Consider the following 22,275-nt stretch of genomic DNA (forward strand, 5'->3'; position numbering starts at 1 on the left):
GTGGGTTGACACGCCAAGTCCAGAGTAGAGGGTTGGTTGACCCGCTGATCTCAATTGGTAGACCAGCTCTCCCCAGAAAACCATCCCTCCACTCTGGATTTAGCAGTTAAGCCCGCCCCGGAGGACAGGTCACCCTGCCTCAGAGAGATGGTCTACCTGCTGATCCCAATTGGTAGACCAGCTCTCCCCACCATTTTGAGATCCATTTTTCAAGCAAAACAGGCCTCAAAATGGTGCTTGAATTGCCTGAATTGATTCAGGTGATTCAGTTCGGGATAGAATCATTGGCTCACTTCTGATTCGACCCAAATCGATCCATGTTCAATACATTTTGCACATCCCTAACCTGGAGTGGAGCATTGCAAAATTGTAGGTCTTCACCTGGGCACTCTGCCCCCTGCAGCCTCTGCAGATGTTACGTCTTCTGTGCCCTTTCTCTAGGGTAACTGTATTACCTGCGACGGGAGAGACGATAGCAAAGAGTACTCAAACATCCGGGCAGCGATGAAAGTCCTCATGTTCACCGACACGGAGAACTGGGAGATCTCCAAGCTCTTGGCGTCCATCCTGCATATGGGGAACTTGCGGTATGAAGGTAGTATACACGGCAAATAGAGGCCTGCTTCTCAGATGGATGATAGTGGTAAAACTGGATTTCATCAGAGAGACAGTTACTATAGTCCGATTCAGACATTCTGCTGTATGCGTTTACAGATGTTTGTACACTCGTACATGTGTTTGTATGAATGACTGTACCTGTGTTCATTTTAAAAATCAACCTGGATACAGGCCCTTCAAACTCAGTGTACAGCTAGGAAGTGTACTTCTGTATCTGTGTTCTGTGCCTGTGTGCAGGTTTGCAATGTGTGCAATGACTGTGCCTGTGTGCAGGTTTGTCCCTGTGTATACTGTGCAGTCGTTGTACAAGTGTTGAACATAATGTGTACCTTCTATATACCATGTATTGTGAAAGGTTTTTCCATCCTGGGGGAAGGAGCGGGTCTGAGAGGATGCTGTCCTAAAAGTTCTCGCTGTGATCTCTGTATGTAAAATTTGAGTGGGAAATGTCTTCAGAGCAAAAAGAGCCTTAAAGCAGAGGTTCTCAACCTTGGGTCTGCAGATGTTAACTACAACTTTCATCAATCCCAGCTACAATGGCCGTTGGGCATCATGGCTGGGGATGATGGGAGTTGTAGTCCAGCAACATCTTAGGACCCAGGGTTGAGAACTCCTGCCATAAGGAATGACCAGCTGGCCTAACTTTAGGAATCAGGTGTGCTAATCCGCAAACTATTATCTCACACTTCTCTTACTGCCTCAACCACGATGAATATTTATGGACCGCTTTTCAACAGAGGGCTCAACATGAAAAAGTAAGATGGTTCCCTGACCCAAAAGGGACTAAAGTAGGCATTCCCAGCTTGTGGTACTCCAGATCAGTGTTCCCTCTAACAGGGATTCCCAGATGTTGTTGACTACAACTCCCATAATCCCCAGGCAAAGGCCATTGCAGCTAGGGATGCTGGGAGTTGTAGTCAACAACATCTGGGTATCCCAGGTGTAACCACCCAGGGACTTTTTTTTAAATGTGATGGTACAAAAACATGCTAAATAAATAATAAAATATAAAGAAATGTAAGTTCAGCACCACCACCAGCCACTGGAGGGATGTTCTGCTGGGGTTGGTTAGGGCCAGTTGCTCCCCACCTGCTAAATATAAGAGAATCACTATTTTCAAAGGTGCCTCTTTGCTCACTTAGAGGCTGACTACCTGACAGAGTGGGTCAGCCTCAGCCTGGGCTCTACCACTCTGGACTGTAGAGACTCACATGATGGAATGCTCTTTCTTTAAAACAAAAACTGGGTATTGAAAAGTAAAATTTCAGGGGGATGGGTTCTAGCTCAGCCTTCTTCCTGGCATGCTTGTTTTCTATATCATCACAATTCAACATCCAGGGAATAGGATTTTGTTAGTTAAAATACTAGTTTAAAATGCTTTGCAGACTCCTAAGCTTGAAATCTGCAAAAAAAAAAAAAAAAAAAAAGCTTAGAAACTAATTCCCAGTGCCAACTGAAAACCCTGGACACATTGGGGGTTCTTGCTGATCATGGCTTATGTAAGCTTAACTGATGTGACCCCTGCTAACTGATCAAAGGGACACCTTTTAAAGGGGTGATTCTCTTATATTTAGCAGGGAGAGAGCAACTGGCCCTCTCCAACCCCAGCATAGCATCCCTCCAGTGGCTGTTGCTGGTGTCTGCCTTGTGTTTATTTTTAGATTGTGAGAGGGACAGGGGACCCTCTTATTTACGTGTTATTTATTTTCCTATGTAAACCGCTTTGAGAACTTTGGTTGAAGAGCAATATATAAATATTTTTGTTGTTGTTGTTGTTGTTGTTGTCGTCGTCGTCGTCGTCGTCGTAGTAGTAATGTTCCTTGTGTAAGTCTTTGGATTACAGAGAAAGATGCCTTATGCCAAGTCAGACCCTTGGTCCATCTAGCTCAGGCCTGCTCAACTTCGGCCGTTCTGCAGATGTTGGCCTACAACTCCCATAATCCCTGGCTATTGGCCCCTGTGGCTGGGGCTTATGGGAGTTGTAGCCCAAAAACAGCTGGGGGGGCCTAAGTTGAGCAGGCCTGATCTAGCTCAATATTGTCTACACCAGGGATTCTCAGCGTTGGGTCCCCAGATGTTATTGGACTTCAGTTCCCATAATCCCCAACCAAAGGTCACAGGGGCTGGAGATTATGGGAGTTGAAGTCCAATAACATCTGGGGACCCAATGTTGAGAATCCCTGGTCTACACTGACTGGTAGCAACTTTCTGCTAGGGTTTCAGACAAACCAGGGTCATTTCCAGCCCTTCCCAGAGAGGCCACAGATCGATCCTGGGAAGCTCTTCTACTTGCAGCCCAGGTGCTCTTTCACAATCATTTCCAACTGAGGAGTGGGTCAGGCCCTCAGGACCAGCTGCACTGCTCTTTGATGTGGTGGAGCTGGAGGTTACGTCCCTCCTACAACTTCCTTGCCCTGGCTTTGCTCCCTACAGCTCGAACTTATGACAACCTGGATGCCTGCGAGGTCGTCCATTCGGCATCGCTGATCACTGCTGCTTCATTACTAGAGGTGAGCTGCATTTCTCTTTGCATTGTCTGATACAGGGGTTCTCAACCTTGGGTCTCCAGATGTCTTTGGAATACAACTCCCATCATCCACAACCTTTGGATTGGGATTATGGGAGCTGTAGTCCAACAATATGTGGGAACCCAGGATTGGGAACCCAGGATCGGCCATATCTCATTGTTGCTTATACTAGGGTTACCTTCATTTTTTAATTTTATTTTTACACTTATATCCCGCTTTTCGTCCGAGGAGCTCTGAGCGGAGGTAGGTTAGGCTGAGAGATACATGACTGGCCCAGAGTCACCCCGTGAGTTTCATGGTTGAATCGGAATTCGAACTCAGGTCTTCCTGGTCCTACTCCAACACTCTAACCACTGAAAGTACAGAGCTGGTCTTGTGGTAGCAAGCATGACTCGTCCCTTTAGCTAAGCAAGGTCTGCCCTGGTTGCATATGAATGGGAGACTTGATGTGTGAGCACTGTAAGATATTCCCCTCGGGATGAAGCTGCTCTGGGAAGAGCAGAAGGTTCCAAGTTCCCTCCCTGGCTTCTCCAAGATAGGGCTGAGAGAGATTCCTGCCTGCAGCCTTGGAAAAGCCGCTGCCAGTCTGTGTGTAGACAATAATGAGCTAGATGGACCAATGGTCCATGGACCAAGGTTGCAGGCAGGAATCTCTCTCAGCCCTATCTTGGAGAAGCCAGGGAGGGAACCTGGAACCTTCTGCTCTTCCCAGAGTGGCTCCATCCCCTAAAGGGAATATCTTCCAGTGCTCACACTTCTAGTCTCCCATTCATATGCAACCAGGGCAGACCCTGCTTAGCTAAGGGGACAAATCATGCTTGCTACCACAAGGCCAGCTCTCCTCTCTACATGATCCAGCTGGGGTAGTCAGTACAGAACCATCTGGGGGAACGGATGTTCATTGTGGTTTTGGACATGGTCTCTGCACCCCTAGAGAGGGGAAAGAGGTGTTAGCATTGCAAGACTTTCAGCCTCCAGTGTGTTCCCATACTTTTATTGTCCTGATCATCGGGCCAACAGACAAATTTGCAATGGTGTTTTAAAAGCTTTTAAAAAGACAAAAACTTCCATATAGTTTTATTGAAGTTGAATGGAAATGAAAATTGGTGGGAGTGTCATCCAGGGGCGTAGCTAGGGGAGAGGGGGCCCTTGTTCAACACTCTCCCAGGCAGCCCCTTAGAGTGAGGGAGATAGTGAAGAAAATAGGGAGGGGTGGAGCTGGGTACAACCATTTGTTCCTTGTTGCCCTGCTCCTGCCCTAACCCATTCTTCTGTGCAAAAATGACTGCAATTTTACCCAGATAGTTTGGGGGCAGGGATAAAGAAGGGGTGGTGACACAGAGGAAGCTGTAAGTGCAACAATGATGTCCCTTATTTTCCAACTCTAGTGGGGTAGATATTGCCAAAAATCCATTATGTCCTCTGAGATGGTATCGATGGCCAAAATTTGTGGGCCTGGCTTATGGGCTACTGCAGTGGTTCCCAAACTGGGAGCTTCCAGATGTGGCTGAACTACAGCTTCCATCATCCCCAGCCACATAATGTGGAGGCTCCCAGTTTGGGAACCACTGGGCTATTGGGAAGCATGCCATGTGATTACATATATATTTGAGGGACTACCTACTTCCAGGGTTTCTGCCCACCTAACAAGATCATCAGAGGGGCTAAATTGCCGTGCCCACAGGACAGGGCCTTCTCTGTTGTTGCCCCCAAGCTCTGGAATGCTCTCCCAGTGAATGTCCGCTCTCTGACATCTGTGGATGCTTTTAAAAAACAACTCAAGACCTCTTTATTTACTCAGGATTTTACCTCTTAGATAGAGGCTGCCAGATTTCTCAGCTTTCTTGCTTCTGTTTATCTTTGTATTTATTTTTATTTTTTGGTGTGTGTGGTTTTTAATGTTGATTTTAAAGTTTTAAATGCAACCTTTATGGAGTTTTATTGTGCTTTAACTGTTGTAAACCTCCTTGAGATCCATTATGAAAGGCAGTATAAAAATGGAATAATAAATAAAAATAAATAAAATATGTCACACCAGTTGTCTTTCTTGGCCATGGATCTAGGTGGATCCTCAAGATGTGATGAACTGTCTCACCAGCCGGACTATTATCACAAGAGGGGAGACCGTCTCCACCCCTCTTAGTATGGAGCAGGCACTGGACGTCAGGGATGCTTTTGTAAAGGTAATGGCTGCATCACACCCTTGACTTCTTCTTCACTGCCTCCTTAGAACATAAGAACAGCCCTGCTGGATCAGCCCCAAGGAAGCCCAGCTAGTCCAGCATCCTGTTTCACACAGTGGCCCACCAGATGCCGGTGGAAGCCCCAGGCAGGAGTTGAGGAAATGCCCTCTCTCCTGCTGTTACTCCCCTGCAACTGGTACTCAGAAGCATCCTGCCTTGGAGGCTGGAGGTGGTCTGTAGCCGGCAATAAATAATTAATTAATTAATTAATTAATTAATTAATTAATTAATTGCATTTGTACACCGCCCCAAACTTTCGTCTCTGGGCAGTTAACAATAGTATAAAACAAGTTAAAATATATACAAAAACTTAAAACAACTTAACAATTTAAAAACCATGAATTAAAACCTTAAAATTTAAAGAACAGAAAAAGCTTGGGTGAAGAGGTGGGTTTTCAAATGCTTTCTAAAAATTGCCAGAGATGGGGAGGATCAGAATTAGTTTCTAAGATGTATAAGCTGTTGCTTTTGGAGGAGACAAGAGATGAAGTGGTTAAAACGACTATGATAAAATGGGCTCAAGATGTGGGTCATAATAAAATGGATTAAAGTTCATGGTTTCTAAGTTCATGGTTTCAAAGTTTCTAAGATGTATAAGCTGTTGCTTTTGGAGGAGACAAGAGATGAAGTGGTTAAAACGACTATGATAAAATGGGCTCAAGATGTGGGTCATAATATAGATATGGCAGCTTGGGAAAAATTATGGAAAATGGATTAAAGTTCGCTGCATGTTATACTTTAAAAGAAAATTATTACAAGATGATGTACAGGTGGTATTTGACACCCAAAAAATTAGCATTAATGTATAAAAATGTTCCAAACAAATGTTGGAAACGTGGACATTGTGAAGGAACTTTTTTTCATATGTGTTGGTCTTGTGGGAAGGCAAAGGCCTTTTGGGATATTATATATAATGAGTTGAAGAAAATTTTTAAAATGACATTTCCTAAGAGGCCAGAATCCTTCCTGCTGAGAATAACGCAAGGAGAGTTTTCCAGAAGAAACTTAACATTTTTTATGTATGTAGCCACGGCGGCCAGAATAGTATATGCGCAGAAATGGAAGGACAATGAATTGCCCTCAAAAGAAGATTGGTTGATAAACATTTTGGAATATGCTGAGATAGCAAAACTTACAGTATTGATAAGGGATGAAAACTTGGAATGTTTTAAAGAAGATTGGAAACCTGTCTTACTATACCTAAAGAACTATTTTTCTAATATTGACTTTTCAGCAGGGTTTGAAATTTAGTAATAATAGCAGGTTGGGTAGAGTAAAATCGAGTTTGCAATGTGTAGGATATATGTTTTGAATTACTATAGCAATGGTTGACTTGTATAGTTAATGAATCGTGCTGATTGGTGAGTGGGAAGTCAATATTTACTTAATTAGATGTAATGGGATTGTTAAGATATTGTAAAAACCAATAAAAAATTTAAAAAGCAAAGAGATGGGGAGGGTTGTATCTCAGCAGGGACCACATTCCATAGTCTTACTACGCTTCTGCATCTCCCACACTTTCAGGGAATCTATGGGCGGCTTTTTGTGTGGATTGTGGAAAAGATCAACGCCGCCATATACAGGCCTCCGTCCCATGAGCACAAGAGTGTCAGGAGATCCATCGGGCTGTTGGATATCTTTGGCTTTGAGAACTTCACCATTAACAGGTACAGCAGAAGTCCTAGAAAACGAAGGCAGAGGGGGCAGGGGCTTAACCCACCACTTCCTTCACCCAACCTGAGTGCAATAAAGCAGGGGAAATGAGTAAGTCACTGTCCATGGAAATATTGCCAAATTCCACCAAAGGCACTTCGCAGGAAGGTGGGTGGAAGTGCATCACCAGAAGAGAAGCTGATCAGAATCTTATGAACTCCCTGGCCCAGTTCCAGAGGCTGTTCTGACATAGGGCAGCTTTGCCTGATCACAGTGAGGTCTACTACCCGGGGAAATGTTGGGGGCATTTCGGAAACTGGTAGATTTTCGGTTTACCACATATGTAGACTGGACCTCCTATGAGGAAAAAGCTCCCAGAACCTGCAGGACCAGCCTGGTTTCTCCACCTTTAACCATGCTTTTCAACATTCTCCCTTGTTTTCTGGCAATGCATGCTAACTAGGGATGTGCATGAATCGCGATTCGAAGCTCGATTCATAAGACTTCCCTTGCATCTTTAAAATGGAGGAGAGCCGGTGCATACTTGCTCCTCTGCCACTCGCCGCCACTTCATGAATTGGTGGCACTCTTCCCAGCTATCTTTGTGTGCCAGTGATGCTCTTCCCCCAGCTGCACCCGCACGATGCTGGCATTAATACAAATGCAACGAATATTTATATACCGCTTTTCAACACAAGTTCCCAAAGCAGTTTACATAGGTATAAATAAATAAATAAGATGGCTCCCTGTCCCCAAAGGGCTCCCAATCTAAAAAAGAAACATAAGATAGACACCAGCAACAGCCACTGGAGGGATGCTGTGCTGGGGATGGATAGGGTCAGTTACTCCCCCCCCCCCGCTAAAAAAGGAAAATCAGTTTTAAAAGGTGCCTCTTTGCTCAGTTAGCAGGGGAGAAATGCATTCAGGGGATACTACATGTGCAGAGACCATGTGTGTGTTGGTGTTGCACAGGCACATCTGGGGGAGAACATTGCCAGTGTGCGATGATAGCTGGGGGGGAGCACCACGATTATGGAAGTGGTGGTGAGTGGCAGAGGAGCAGGTATGCACCTGCTCATTTTAAAGGTACAGGGGATGTATCACGAAACGGGCTTTGAATCACAATTCGTGCACATCCCTAACGTTCTACATCAAATTCCACAAATGCCACTGACCAAAAATTTCCAGATCAATTAACTGAGGCACACACATGAATTGCTACCCAATGGCTTGAGCCTGAGCCTCTACATGGAATCACCTCCTTCCCCACAGCAGGAGGAGTAATCTGGCCAACTCATGTGGCCCACTCATCTACCCCAGCGGCTGCACACCTACAGGAGGCAGCCCGGGATAGGTGGTGCTGAGAGCACCACTGCTGGACAAGTTTGAAAACAACTGTGCCACGCAGGCATTGGTCTCCATAGTGAGGGGGACGCGGTTCCACCTTCTGGGAGACCGAGATGATCGTAAGAAGATAAGAGCCTCTCTTAGAGTTGTGCAGCGTGCAGTGCTACATCTGACAGAATGAGGAAGGCAAGGGAGGGGCAGCTGCTCACCCTCACTCTGCAGACAAGAGGTCCCGGGCCAAAGAAGCATAGCAAAGTGCTTCCCTTTGAAATGGTGAGCAAGGCCAGGCGCTCTTGAAGGAGGAATGTTTCAGAGCAAAAGCGTCCACATTCTCCAACCCAGCACTTCACATTCTCCAATCCTCAGAGAGTGGCTTTTAAAGACATGGAATTTTATTTATTTATTACATTACTGTGCTGCCTCAAACCAGTGTCTCATGGCGCTTTATGAAATAAACGATAAAACCAGAATTAAAACCAAACATTAAAACAGTTAAAGTTTTAAAACAATTTAAAACAGCAGAATAACAATGACAACCATCTTACAGCTGATCAAAGTCTTGATGAAATAAAAGGGACCTGAGTGCTCTTTTAAAACCTGCTAGCTACCTAATGGCGCAGTGGGGAAATGACTTGACTAGCCAGCCAGAGGTTGCCAGTTCGAATCTTGGCTATGGGAAATACCTATCTTGGGCAGCAGCGATATAGGAAGATGCTGAAAGGTGTCATCTCATACTGTGCGGGAGGAGGCAATGGTAACCCCCTCCTGTATTCTGCCAAAGACCAACCACAGGGCTCCGTGGTTGCCAGGAGTCGACACCGACTTGATGGCACACTTGAGATGGGGAAGCTCTTGCAATCCCAGGGAGTCCATTCCAGAGCCTCAGGGCAGCTATAGAAAAGGCCCGGCCCTGAGTCGCTACCAGATGAGCTGGGGGCAGCCAAAGGCAAACCTCTTCTGAAGATCTTAATAAGCAGTGGGGATCCTGAAGCACAAGGCGCTCTCTTAAATACCCTGGGCCCAAGCTGGGGGAGAGAAGGGAAATTGAGCCTTAATGGCACGACTGATTGAATACATCCACAGTATGATGGCAAATTGCAGTGTGAAACATTTAACAAAACTTGAGCCCTGTTCACATGTCACGTTCAATGCACCTGCAATCTGTGTACAGTGCATGCCCAGTACAGATCTGTGCATGTGTACAATTATTGACACATTATGCTGAATGAGTGTACGGCAGTGCTCTTCCTGTCTGAACCCTGCATTGGAGGGTCTTGCACCTAGGTTCACTATTAAAATGAATGCAGGTGCATTTGTTCGCACACAATATGTGCATGCGTACAACACCTGAACACCATGTAGTCTCTGGATGGGGCTTTGGTCTCTGTTTATTGCTTAGGCTTGAAGGAAAAGAGGCAGGGCCTCAGTACAGAAACAACAGGGGAGGAAACTTCAAAGGGCCCAAGAAATATCGTCACTTCATGCACAAGACTTCATTTGCTTTTTCAGCGCTTCCACAGAGGAGTATTCACTGGAAAAACATCGGGCCTAATAAAAGACGATAAGGAGGTTCACACGACCTTCTTCTGGGCCGGGCAGGATGGTGGGGGTGGGGGAGATAGATGTACCTTCCCCCCAGATTATTCAGCGGCACTTCCAGTGGTGTGGCTCGTGCAGCCCCACAACCGGCCCTACTGCAAGCCGCACAGCATTCTGGAGGCCGAGAAAATGTGTCCTGGCCTCCAGATATCCCACGATGCACCCCACAATGAGTACAGTGCATCAAGGGACACCCCCCGCCATGAGTCACATGGTCCAGGCGCCTGGCTCTGGGTTTGCTTGGGCTGCACGGAATACCTGGGTAAAAGGGTAAGTAATATTCCCAGGCTACCTGGAGAGGCAGCACTAGTATCGACCTCGATCCTGATGCTTCACACAAGTGGACCTACCCAGGTAGGGCTTTCCAAGCCTGGGGAAGGCTGCTTGTGTGAGCAGCCAATATTTCTTGGGTGCCTTTTGAGGTTTCCTCTTCCTTTTGTTCTTATATCAGCGTTCTCTGACTTGGGACCCCAGATGTTGTTGGTCTACAACTTATGGAGCGGCCCTTCCATGAGGCGAGCTGAAGTGGTTGCCTCAGGCAGCAGATCACTGGTGTGAGAGGCGGGTGCGTACTAGCACAAAGAGAGGTAGGAGGAGGGTGTGAGTGGCCACTGACGACTCCCATCATGGCCAAAAGTCCCATCCCATGGCCATCCCACTCCCATCCCATGGCCAAAAGCCACAGTGGCTTTTGGCCATGGTGGCTGGGGGTGATAAGAATTGTAGTCCAACAACATCTGAGGTTTGAGAACCCCATCATAATCTGGACATTTAATTCTTTAAAAACTTCTTTGCTGCCGTTGTAAAATTATTCCTTGTCTACTTTGTCATATTCATATATGCGTACAATTGTTTTGTGATTAAAAAAGAAAGAGAATGGAGAGGCCAAAATTGACTCCCCCCTCCCCAGTTTTGAACAGCTCTGCATTAACTTTGCAAACGAGAATCTGCAGCAGTTCTTCGTCCGCCACGTCTTCAAGCTGGAGCAGGAGGAATACAACCTGGAGAACATCAACTGGCAGCACATCGAGTTCACCGACAACCAGGACGCGCTGGACATGATTGCCATCAAGCCAATGAACATCATCTCGCTCATTGATGAGGAAAGCAAGTTCCCCAAGGTCAGCGTTTTGCTTAAAAGGAGTAATCAGCCCCTGGCTGTGTTCTAGAGGAGAGCTTCTCCAACCTGGCAACCTGAGTCCCCAGATGTTGTTTGACTACAGCTCTCATCAGCCCCACCAACAATGGCCAAAGTTGTAGTCCAACAACTGCTGAGGGGTCCCAAGCAGGTCTTGTGGTAGCAAGCATGAATTGTCCCCTTTGCTAAGCAGGGTCCAGCCTGGTTTGCATTTGAAGGGGAGACTACATGCATGAGCACTGTAAGGTGTGGGACAGGCCACTCTGGGAAGAACATCTGCATATTTGTGTACAGAAGGTTCCAAGTTCCCTCCCTGGCACCATCTCCAAGATAGGGCTGAGAGAGACTCCTACCTGCAAGCTTGGAGAAGCTGCTGCCAGTCTAATAAACCAAAGCTAATAAACTTTATGGCATCGGCCAATGCCTCCTGAGCATTAATATCAGGTCTTAGTTTCTCTATAAATAGTGCTCCCTCGATTTTCCTTCTATGTAGGTTCCTCTCAATCCCCAACATAGATCTTTTAGTAGGCACCATTTGACCTTCATGCTTAATCTTCCTGTGCAATGACCAAGGTTCCATTCTCTGTGCACAATGCCTCATATCTGCTAGATGTTCTTTATATCTATCTTTCAATGATCTACCAGATACCTCAATACAGAATGAAGTCACCGACATATGACTTATAAAAATAGTATAACACATGCAGTAAGTTAAAAGTTCAGCAACCCTTGGTATCACAAAGCAATGATAAAACCACCATAAAAGCAGCCTTGAGAAGGATGAAATGCCATTATTCCTAGCCCCATCAGCTAGTTTGCACAAGGGCTTCCACATCCAGCCAGTGGCTGGCATGTAGCCTGTCTTAGAATGGACTGTGGGTACAAGGGCACAAGTGTGCTCTTGTGCAGATGCAGGAAATGGTGCCAACGCAGCTACTTGATCGGTGACCATTATTTCCAGTGGCCGTCAATCACACAACTGCATTCCTGCAGTTTCCAACGTTTGGGCGAGAGCACTCTAGTGCATGATGCACATGGAATATTGTGTGGGATGCCAGCCAGTGGCTGGATGTGGAAGCCAGTCCGTGGGGCCAGGAATAATGACGTTGCATTCTGCTCAAGGCTGATGGTACGATGGTTTTATCTTTGCTTTGTGATACGGATGGTTGTTGCACAATATAGGGAGCTGCCTTATCTCAAGTCAGACCCTTGGTCCATCTAGCTCAGTATTGTCTGCACTAACTGGCAGTGACTCTCCAGGTTTCAGCCAGGAATTTCTCCCAGCTCTACCTGGAGATACCAGGGAGTGAACCTGGGACCTTCTGCATGCAAGTAGATGCTCTACCAGCGAGTTATGGCCCTTGTCGCAAAATTCAGTCCAAGACCATGGAATATAGAATGCTGCTGTCTACTGAGTCAGACCATTGGTTTATCTAGATACATGTTGTCTACACTGACTGGCAGAGGCTCTCCAAAGTGACAGGCAGCAGTGTCTCCCAGCCCTATCAGGAGATACTGCCAGGGAGTTAACCAGGGACCTTCTCCTCCACTGAGTTATGGCCCCATCGTCATCTTACAGCGCTCACATGCAGTCACCCATCCAAATGCAAACCAAGGCAGACTCTTCTTAGCAAAGGAGACCATTCATATTCGCTACCATAGGACCAGCTCTCCTCCTCACACATTCCGTTACAAAGATGTGTGGTATGTCAGCCACTGTTGTGCAGTATGTCAGCCACTGTTTTTCTCCTCTAACTAGCTCAAGAATTGGCACATGTGGCAGCTGATAATTTCTTTTCCCAGTGGAAAGTTATTCAGACAGAACTGTACATAAGGAAAGTTATGGATAAATTGTCCACAACAGCGAGACTACCATGTCCGTCCGTGCTGGAAATGGAACCTTTTGTTGTATTCCAGTGGCATCCCTAACCACGAGGTGTCTTGTTTCAATTGATGTAGGGAACAGATGCTACCATGCTGCACAAGCTGAACTCCCAACATAAACTCAACACCAACTACATCCCACCCAAAAATAACCACGACACCCAGTTTGGCATCAACCACTTTGCTGGCATTGTGTACTATGAAACTAAAGGTAAGTTGAGGTAGGTATGTGAGAGGCAACAGTAAGGAGATGGTTCTAGTCTTTGGGCCTGCTTGCATGATGGAAGGACAATGTCACTCAGACCAGCCAAAGACTCACTTTGAGCAGGAGATGATCCTTTATTTTTATTTTTTTTGGTCTGATTTCCCCTACTCCTGGTTAACTGGGCAAAGAGGCACCTTTCCAAGTGGTGATTCTTATATATTGAGCAGAGGGAGAGCAACTGTCCCTAGCCAACCCCAGCACAGCATCCCCCCTGGAGGCTTTTCACACATGGCTTTATGCCTCAGGGGTATCTGAGGAGCGAATCTACTTCTCAGCTGCTTCAAGGCAGTTATATTTGGGGAATTAGAAGGACAGTTCACATAGCCATCGGCTCCCTGCTTCACTCCCTGCGATCTTGCTCCTTTGTTCGTCCTCACTGATTTCTCTGGGTTTTTTCTCCGTTTCTCGCATGACCGGGCTGGGGGTGGGTGATGTTTGGGTAAGCCGGTGGCCCTCCCGGAGTCTCTCTGGCCAGGCAGGCGAGGAGGGGTGTTGGTGGGGGGTGATGGCGTGGATGGTAAGGGGGTTGCCTGTCAGGGAGGGCATGCCCTGGACCCCCAGCAGCAAGGGAGGATGGCAGCCGAAACTTCTCTGCTTCAACTTGGCACCCCCCTGCTGCTACTGCAGCCGCATCCCTGAACTTCTTGCTCGGCGTGGGGAGTCGCTCTCCAGCATCCTCCTGGTTGCTGTGCCCCAGCGGTGATTGTCGTCGCTGCTGCCGCTGCTGCCGTTCCCCAGCCCGTGATCCAACACAGCAGGCGGCCATAAAAACAAAACAGGCACACACTACGGGCGAGAGCGAGGAAGGGAAGGCCGGCAGGCTGGCGGGACACAGGGAGGTCTTCACAGCCCAGAGGCACTTTGCTCCAAAGGTATCATCCCCCCCCCATTCACAAGGGCAACCAGGGAAGGGGGTCACACAGGGGTGGCGGGGCTGGCTCTGCTCCCCACAGCAGACCAGAGATGCGGGCAGGCAACTTGCCGATCCTCCAAGGCAGGGGGAGGCTGTGAGGAGCATCAGCAGATACTGCAATGACATCGGAGACAGAGGAGGAGGTGGGATTGCTTGACAGCTGGTTACAGAAGAACAGAGTTTCACCCATCTGCCACAACCCCTCCTCCCCCTCCTCCAGTGCTTACGATTGCAAATCACTCAGAGCAGACCATAACTGAATTACTGCCAATGGCCCATCTACACATCAAAGGAGAAGTCCCATGGCGTTCAAGAAAGTTCGGGTTTTCAAAGAAAAGCTGCCGCAAATAAGAGAATTTTTGTACCCTGGATATAATGCGGGCCAAGCTAGAATGCGCAGTAATTTTTAACAGTACTTCGTAGAAAAGCAGAGTCAGTTGTGTACTGGTCCCTGATAGCTCACAGGGACTTCGGGGTTAATCTAGCTGATATGTGGACTTGCAGCCTCCATTCAGGAGGGGATGTGGGCTAAACACCATGTGTGAAAAACCTCCAGCTGGCTTTTGCTGGCATCTCCCTTGTGTTTCTTTTTATATTGTGAGCCCTCTGGGGACAGAGGACCATTTTTCCCTCCTTATTCTTTTTCTACATAAATTGCATTGAGAATCTGTTGCTGAAAAGCAGCATGTAAATATTAGTAACAGTAGTAATACCCTGTCTCCCTTTTGGAAACTACCAGCTACTGCATTTGTGCTTGTTTAGAACAGGTCCAGTTTTCCTGTAATTCCCTAAGCAAAGTCACTGTTCATTAAAGCAAACTCAAAGGCAAATGAATGCTGTTGTTGAGCTGAAAAACTTACAAAGAAAGAAAAGTGGTGAAAGCAGAGCAAAACCCAAACAAAACACACACACACACACACACACACACACACACTTCACCTCTCCTGCAAACTGCATGTTTAACTGGGTTGCATGTTAAGCACCATAATATCACTTCAGTGAATCTGAACTGCTGAAGAGCTCAGATATGTATGCTTTTAGTTTCAGCTATTTAGCTTTTCGGGATTTGTAGAGTTTCCCAGTGTGCTCCTCTTATTTGTCCTCTTGAGCTTGCCATATCTGCACATGGCATTGTCAGCAAGGGCATTTGTGGTGACTGCCCTTCAACTCTGGAGCTTTTATTCCCCTGGAGACTCTCCAAAGCCTGAACCTGTACAGATTTCAATGGCATGTCCTAGTATGGTTAAAGGTAAAGTTGTGCCGTCGAGTCGGTGTCGACTCCTGGTGACCCTGTGGTTTTTCTTTGGTAGAATACAGGAGGGGTTTACCATTGCCATTTCCCACGCAGTATGAGATGATGCCTTTGAGCACCTTCCTGTATCGCTGCTGCCCAATATAAGTGTTTCCCATAGTCTGGGAAACATACCAGCAGGGATTTGAACCAGCAACTTCTTGCTCCCTAGGCAAGTTAATTGTTGCGCCATTTTAGCTCCCTAGTTTGGTTAAGCAAGTCTAAATGCAGGGGTGATTCATATTTGCTGGCTTTTCTTGATGTAGCTTTAACTTATTATTTTATGTTTGTTTTATCATAGTCCCTTAAGCTCTGGACTCTGGAGATGAGATGGGCTACAAATCCAATGTACTGATAACATCGGGCTTATGCTGCTCTTTTCTCCCCTGCAGGGTTTCTGGAGAAAAACAGGGACACACTCCACGGAGACATCATCCAACTGGTCCATTCCTCGAGAAACAAATTCATCAAGCAGATTTTCCAGGCTGACGTAGCCATGGTAATAGATCTCTCTAGTAAACGAGGGTAGCGGTAGTGGGTTGTGTAACGGGAGACAGGCACTATACATGGGACTGTGAATAAGTATTAGAGAAGAGCCTACTTAAAGCATCCAGTCAAAACTCAGAGAAGTGTGCATAGCATCCATTAAAAAAAAAAACACCATACCCATGAGGTTTAAGAGGGAAAGAAGGGTTTAATTTGTATAGCATGCCTCCCTTCATTTTGGACCCGAAAACACAAAGAGGTGATTCTCACGATCGGCCAAAAGCAGGCTGAGGGAACCTATCCCGCTTTGGGGCAATCGTGTGCTACAGTGGGTATGCAACCGCACGGCTCCCGGCACCTAGCCGCCCTAAATACCCCTCCCCTTAGCCAAGGTTAATGGAGCGAGTGCTCTGTTAACCTTGTCTTTTTGCTTGTGTGTTGCTTGCAGCCTCCTGGGCTCAGGAGTCTCTCTAGGATGCCCCGCGTGCTTGCATGGGCCATCCTAGAACTTCCGGGGACCACGCGGCCCCCGATCCCTGCAGCCCCCGCTGGCTCCATGACGGATCCGGCAGTCGTGTGGGCAGCCGATCCAGCTGCCCAGGGCTGCCTTCCAATCGTCTGCAACCCCCCTTACGGCGCTTCTCACTGATCGTGAGAATTGCCTTAATGAGTCCTTTCCCCTAGTCAGCATAATATGCAATTGGATGTAGTTGACAAAGCTCCAAGAAGTCCTTTCCCCTTGCAAATTCAGTTTCCCTTGAAGTTTTGAAGCATGCGCTCTGTTTCTTTCCAATGTCTTCCCCTAGGCAAAATTACCCTTTTCTAGGTAAGTGAAGCCGATAAAAAAAGCTATCTGAAACTTCTTCCCTGCTTCCCCTTTCCTCTTCCTTGGTACTGTCACTTGTAAACCAATATCAAAATTAACTCCAATTTGCATTATAAGTGTAGCTGAAGGCTGGGTAATAAAAATATTGGCCACCTTCAGATGTTCTGCATCCCCCCCCCATCCAAATTTGGACATACTGGAGAGCAGTCGAGACTGCAGAGAGGCGGGGGAGCTGGCTGTGCGGGCTTCCTTCTTTGCTGAAGGACAGCCCACACAGCCAATCGGGGTGGAGTGAGGGAGGAGCTTCCTCCCTCAGTTCCGATTCCATAGGGTTGAAACTTCGGTGCCAGTGTTCAGATGTAACGCTGGCACCGGAGAACCACAGTTAAGGGTGGCAAAACTCCACTCTGACTGAAGGTTCAGAGTGGAGTTTGGTAAGGGAAACCTTGAGTCCCTTTCCCCCCTTAACTCCGGTTTCCTCAGTTCAGATGTGCAACTTGGGAAACTGGAGGTGAAGGGACCTATGGTTTCCTATTATGTCCAAATTCAGCCGGAACCACATCCAGACCAGGAGTTGTGTTATAATGGTTTAATCTTGGTTTGTAAGCCACAGCTAGAGAATGGCTTTGGATTTAGACGAGCAGGGGAAATGTGATTTAATCAAACCATGATGTTGACATCACAGCTCAGTGATGGATCCGAGGAGTTAGGAGTGTATGGGCTTGGGTCCCATTCATGACTGAATAAACCATGGTTTATTTGAATCCACCCAATATGGTGTAGGCTAGGGATTCCCAACCTTGGGTCCCCAGATGTTGTTGAACTACAGCTCCCATCATCCCTTGGCCATCATGGTTGGGGATGATGGGCATTGTAGTCCAAAACATCAGCTGACCCAGTTTTGATAATGGTTGCCCTGACATTTCTAGGGTCACGCTCAAGAGGCCAGCAGAACCTCTGCTGCTAATTCCTCACCTCCTCCCCTGCTAACTGGGCAAAAAGGCACCTTTTTAAAGTGGTGATTCTCTTATATTTAATTGGGTGAGAGCAACTAGCCCTATCCAACACAACATCCCTCCAGTGGCTTCTGTTGGTGTCCACCTTACTTTTTTTCTTTTTAGACTGTGAGCCCTTTGGGGACAGGAGACCATCTTATTTATTACTTATTTACTTTTCTGGGTAAACCACTTTGAGAACTTCTGTTGAGAAGCTGTATATACATATTAGTAGTAGTTGTAGAACCCAGGGTTTAATTGGACCTCAGGGCTGCAGCACCTAGGATGACTTTCCTACCAAGGAATGATCTCCAAAATAGGGATATGCAGAGAGGTCCAGCAGTCCGGAGGTTTCTTCCAGAGGTTCGGGGGTTCAGGATCGAACTGACCCCGCCCCCTGGTTCTGTCCAGACCGGAACCGAACCTCTGGACAGGTCCGCAATTTTTTTTTTTTTTAAAAAAAACAATAATAAATACCTTTAGTCCCTTTGGGGGGCTTCCTGTAGGCCACGGGGGGGGGGGTGTCCAACGAAGGTTTTCCCTCCCTCCACCGGCCTCTCAAATCACGGCCACGGCCAGGTAAATGCAGTATTTTTGGCCCTTTCAGGCCTCCGAAAATGCAGGTAGTAACCATTTTGGCCACCGCCATGCATGCGTACATGGCCTCTGTGAGGCCTGGCATGGCCTCTGGCCTCACAAAGGTCATTTGTGCATGTGTGGAGACCATGGCTACAGGTATTTTAAATATTTAAAACAAAAATTTTAAAAAATTAAAAAAAAATTGTGGACCCTCAGACCGGACCGGGGTGGGGGTGTTCGATGGTGGCCGGACTGAACTTGGCCGGTCTGGTTCGAGTCCAGTCCAGACTCGAACCGAATCGGGCCAGCCGGTTCTATGCACACCCCTACTCCAAAAGGGTTAGTTACCCAAGCTTTTTTCTAAGCTGCTTTTCTCTTTGCAGAATACACAAAGCAGCATGCTATAAAAATAGCAATGCTTGTAACATTAAAACAACAAAATTAGATGTAGCCGGTTTCTTTGTACCTGAGTCTAGCAGGGCAGAGTTCAAAGCAAACAATGCCTGACTGCAAATAGAGGGTTAGTTTTGAGCCAGGAGCCCCCACCTCTTCCTCCAGTGCAAACCAGCCCTCATCCAAAGCAGGCACCTAAACTGGCCTCCCCCTTCTCCCGAGTAGGCCCATTGGAAGGGAGGCCCCTCCACTTCACCTCTGGTCCTGGAATGTGGCCATGGTGTGGCATCACCTCTTCTCCTAGGCTCCGGGAGTGACAGAGGGGGTTCTGGGGGCAGGCGCTTTGGTGGGGGGCAGGAAGCAGCCATGGGGTCCCCAGAGCTCCAGGGCACCTGTGAGGGGTGACTGCAGGTGGGGTGACAAGCTTTAGCTGCTCAGGGTCCACAGGTTGTTTGGGGGTCATCAGGACAGGCTTCTCCAAGAGGGCTTCCTCCCAGTCAGCTTCCGGGTGGGACTTAACATGTAGGACAGGGGTGAGCAAACTGTTGTTGAACTACAACTCCCATCATCCCCAGCCACAATGTTATTGTGGCTGGGAAGGCGGGCATCGTAGCTCAACAATAGCTGGAGGGCCAAGTTTGCCCACCCCTTCCATAGGAGGAGACATTCCTTCCGGTCTTCAGTGAGGGGTAGGGGAGGAAAGGTGCAAATGGTAGTCCAGGTTGGGCAACAGGTGGCCCAAGGGTGCAAGCCAGGGCTGCTCAGTTTTGGCCCTTCTACAGATACTGGCCTACAATCCACATAATTCCTGGTTATTGACTGCTGTGGCTGGGGATTATGGGACTTGTGGTCCAAAACCAGATGGAGGGCTGAAGTTGAGCAGCCCTGAGTAACCAGAAACACACACATACACAACCCGATAATGGCTTCCCGTCTGCCCCCCAGCCTCTGGACCCCACGGCTTCCCCCTGCTCTGATACACCTCTTCTGCATTCCCCTGAGCCAAGACCCAGGCAAAGGGCTCCAAGTTTTCAGGCCGCTCCTCCCCTAGGGTCAACAGCAATGGGGCTTTGGCAGAGTTTACCCACAATTTATTTATTTATGTATATACCGCCCAAAACCTGTTTCTCTGGGCGGTGTTTTCTATTCCACAATGCACCTCAACTGCTCACCCCATAGGAAGCTGCTTTGCTCCGAGTCAGACCACTGGGTCCATCTGTAAGATCTTGTGTAGTATTTGCACAAAATAACTTCAGACAGACACAGAGCTAGCAACAAACACACTAAGCAAAGAGAGCAGAGACAACAGCTTGGCGGATTCCAGGAGAGCGGAACCTAACTGTAGATTCACTAATCAATTCAAACACATCCAGCACCATCCAGCTCAGTGTTGTCTACCCTGACTGGCAGCGGGTCTCGAAGTTTTCAGGCAGGAGTCTTTCCCAGCCCTCCTTGAAGATGCTGCCAGGGATTGATCCTGGGGCCTTTGGCATGCAAAGCAGATAGGAACATAGGAAGCGGCCTTCTACCAAGTCAGACCATTGGTCCATCTAACTCAGTATTGTCTACACAGGTTAGCAGCGGCTTCTCCAAGGTGGCAGGCAGGAGTCTCTCTCGACCCTATCTTGGAGATGCTGCCAGGGAGGGAACTTGTAACCTTCTGCATGCAGATGCTCTTCCCAGAGCGGCCCCATCCCCTACGAGGAATATAGGAATACGATGATACAACTTTTCTACCAAAGTTCCCAAAGCGGTTGATAGATAGATAGATAGATCACTGTCCCTAAATGGATCACACTCTAAAAAATTAAGATACATAAGATAGACACCAGCGACAGCCACTGGAGCAATGGTGTGCTGGGGATGGATAGGGCCAGTTGCTCTCCCCCTGCTCAATAAAGAGAATAACCACTTTAAAAAGGTGTCTTTTTGCCCAGGTAGCAGGGAGTATCTTGTAATGCGCACACATGTAGTCTTCCATTCAAATGCAAACCATGGTGAACCCTGCTTAGCCATGGGGTCAATTCATGCTTGCTCCCATAAGACCAGCTCTCCTCCCTTAGATGCTCCACCACTGAGCTATGGTCCCATACCAAATGGCCTGTGCTTTGGCTGATGCATGGGAGGTCAAAGTGAGGCCTTTTCCAAAGCCTCCATTGATATTCACGCTGGGAAGAATAGGGTTAAAGAGCATCCATGTATTTAGGCTTACCTGAGAGTGGGTGGGCTCTTACAGGCCGCTGCCAAGTACAACTGGGTGAGTCAGAAGGCACAGCTTAAGCAGTTGAATCTGAACGGGAAAGGTCACAGCCTTCTTACCTGCTGGAGATGACAAAAAGTGATATAAATAAGGAGACAGACAGCTAGACCTGTGGAAGAGGTCAGATGTCACCTCTTTAGCAGCACTTCAAATCCCTGCTCTGAACAGCTTAAATGTACAGGTCAAGAAGGGCTACCGTGCAGATAGCAACAGGAGCAGGAATTAAAGAAGAGAGAAGAGAGAAGAGAAGAAGGATTTTGAGCCAATCCATTTTAAAAGATGGATGGAAAGGACAGTGGAGAATGAGGGATGTTCCCAAACTGCAAATCACATGTTTGTAGTAATAAAAACCGATCTTAGCCAGGCCTGTGCAAAATCAGCTTAGTAAAATCAAGTGTGGTCTGATTTTACCCAAATCGGAGCAGTTCGGAGAGCGTCTGAATCCGAACTTTCACACCCCAGTTAGGCTCAGATTTCTCCATCATTAACATTAAAGTAGAGCTATGCCACACCAATAGCAGATAAGCAGGGATGTGCTCAGAACAGAACACAAATGCCCAGAACATTCCGTTGGAACAACCAGTTGAGCTAGATGTTCCCATAGAATGAGATCGGAACACTCAAAACATTCTGATTGTGATTTTGGATTCCAGAATGGCACTTTTCTGGCCTCTGTGCATGCGCGGCAAACCCAACTTCTAGTTAATTTATGAATAAATTAAAAAGGACTGGTCCCAATACTTCCCTCCTCCATTTAGAGAACTGTCCATTTATACCTACCCTCTGTTTCCTAACCTTCAACTAGTTACCAATCCACACATAAGCCTGTCCCCTTATCCCATAAGTGTTACGTTTTCTCAAGAGTCTTTGATGAGGAACCTTGTAAAAGCTTTTTGAAAGTCCAAGTATACTATGTCAACTGGACCACCTTCATCCACACACTTGTTGACACTCTCAAAGAACTCCAAAAGGTTTGTGAGGCAAGATTTCCCTTTGCAGAAGCCATGCTGCTTCTTTCCCAGCAGGGCCTGTTCTGTACCAGAGAACTGGAAAGTAGCCAATGTAGCACTGATTTTCAAAAAGGGATCCAAGGGCGACCCAGGAACCCCTTAACGTCTGTTCCAGGCAAACTGATGGAAAGGATCCTCAAGGATAAAATTGTAAAGCACATAGAAGAACAGGCCCTGCTGGAGAGAGGTGTAAATGGAGAGTTTTCACAATGGAGGGAAGTAAGAAGTGGGGTCCCCCAGGGATCTG

At 47.3% G+C, this 22,275-nt stretch overlaps 1 protein-coding gene across 10 annotated transcripts in view; it reads left to right on the plus strand.

Annotated features, from left to right (window-relative positions):
• Positions 1 to 22,275, plus strand: part of MYO7A (myosin VIIA) — a 188,866-nt gene that overhangs the window by 78,358 nt on the left and 88,233 nt on the right. For 9 of the 10 annotated variants that reach the window (XM_053309990.1, XM_053309989.1, XM_053309991.1 and 6 more), the window contains 7 exons: positions 442 to 595; positions 3,052 to 3,128; positions 5,210 to 5,329; positions 6,914 to 7,056; positions 10,899 to 11,109; positions 13,086 to 13,221; positions 15,872 to 15,978. In XM_053309990.1, the coding sequence (XP_053165965.1) occupies positions 442 to 595; positions 3,052 to 3,128; positions 5,210 to 5,329; positions 6,914 to 7,056; positions 10,899 to 11,109; positions 13,086 to 13,221; positions 15,872 to 15,978 (948 nt within the window). Of the gene's footprint in view, positions 1 to 441; positions 596 to 3,051; positions 3,129 to 5,209; positions 5,330 to 6,913; positions 7,057 to 10,898; positions 11,110 to 13,085; positions 13,222 to 15,871; positions 15,979 to 22,275 lie in introns of those variants that run through there. The other variant, XM_053309994.1, reaches the window with a different exon arrangement.

Source organism: Hemicordylus capensis, chromosome 3 (genome assembly GCF_027244095.1).
Source record: "Hemicordylus capensis ecotype Gifberg chromosome 3, rHemCap1.1.pri, whole genome shotgun sequence".
In the NCBI taxonomy this organism is placed as follows: domain Eukaryota; kingdom Metazoa; phylum Chordata; class Lepidosauria; order Squamata; family Cordylidae; genus Hemicordylus; species Hemicordylus capensis.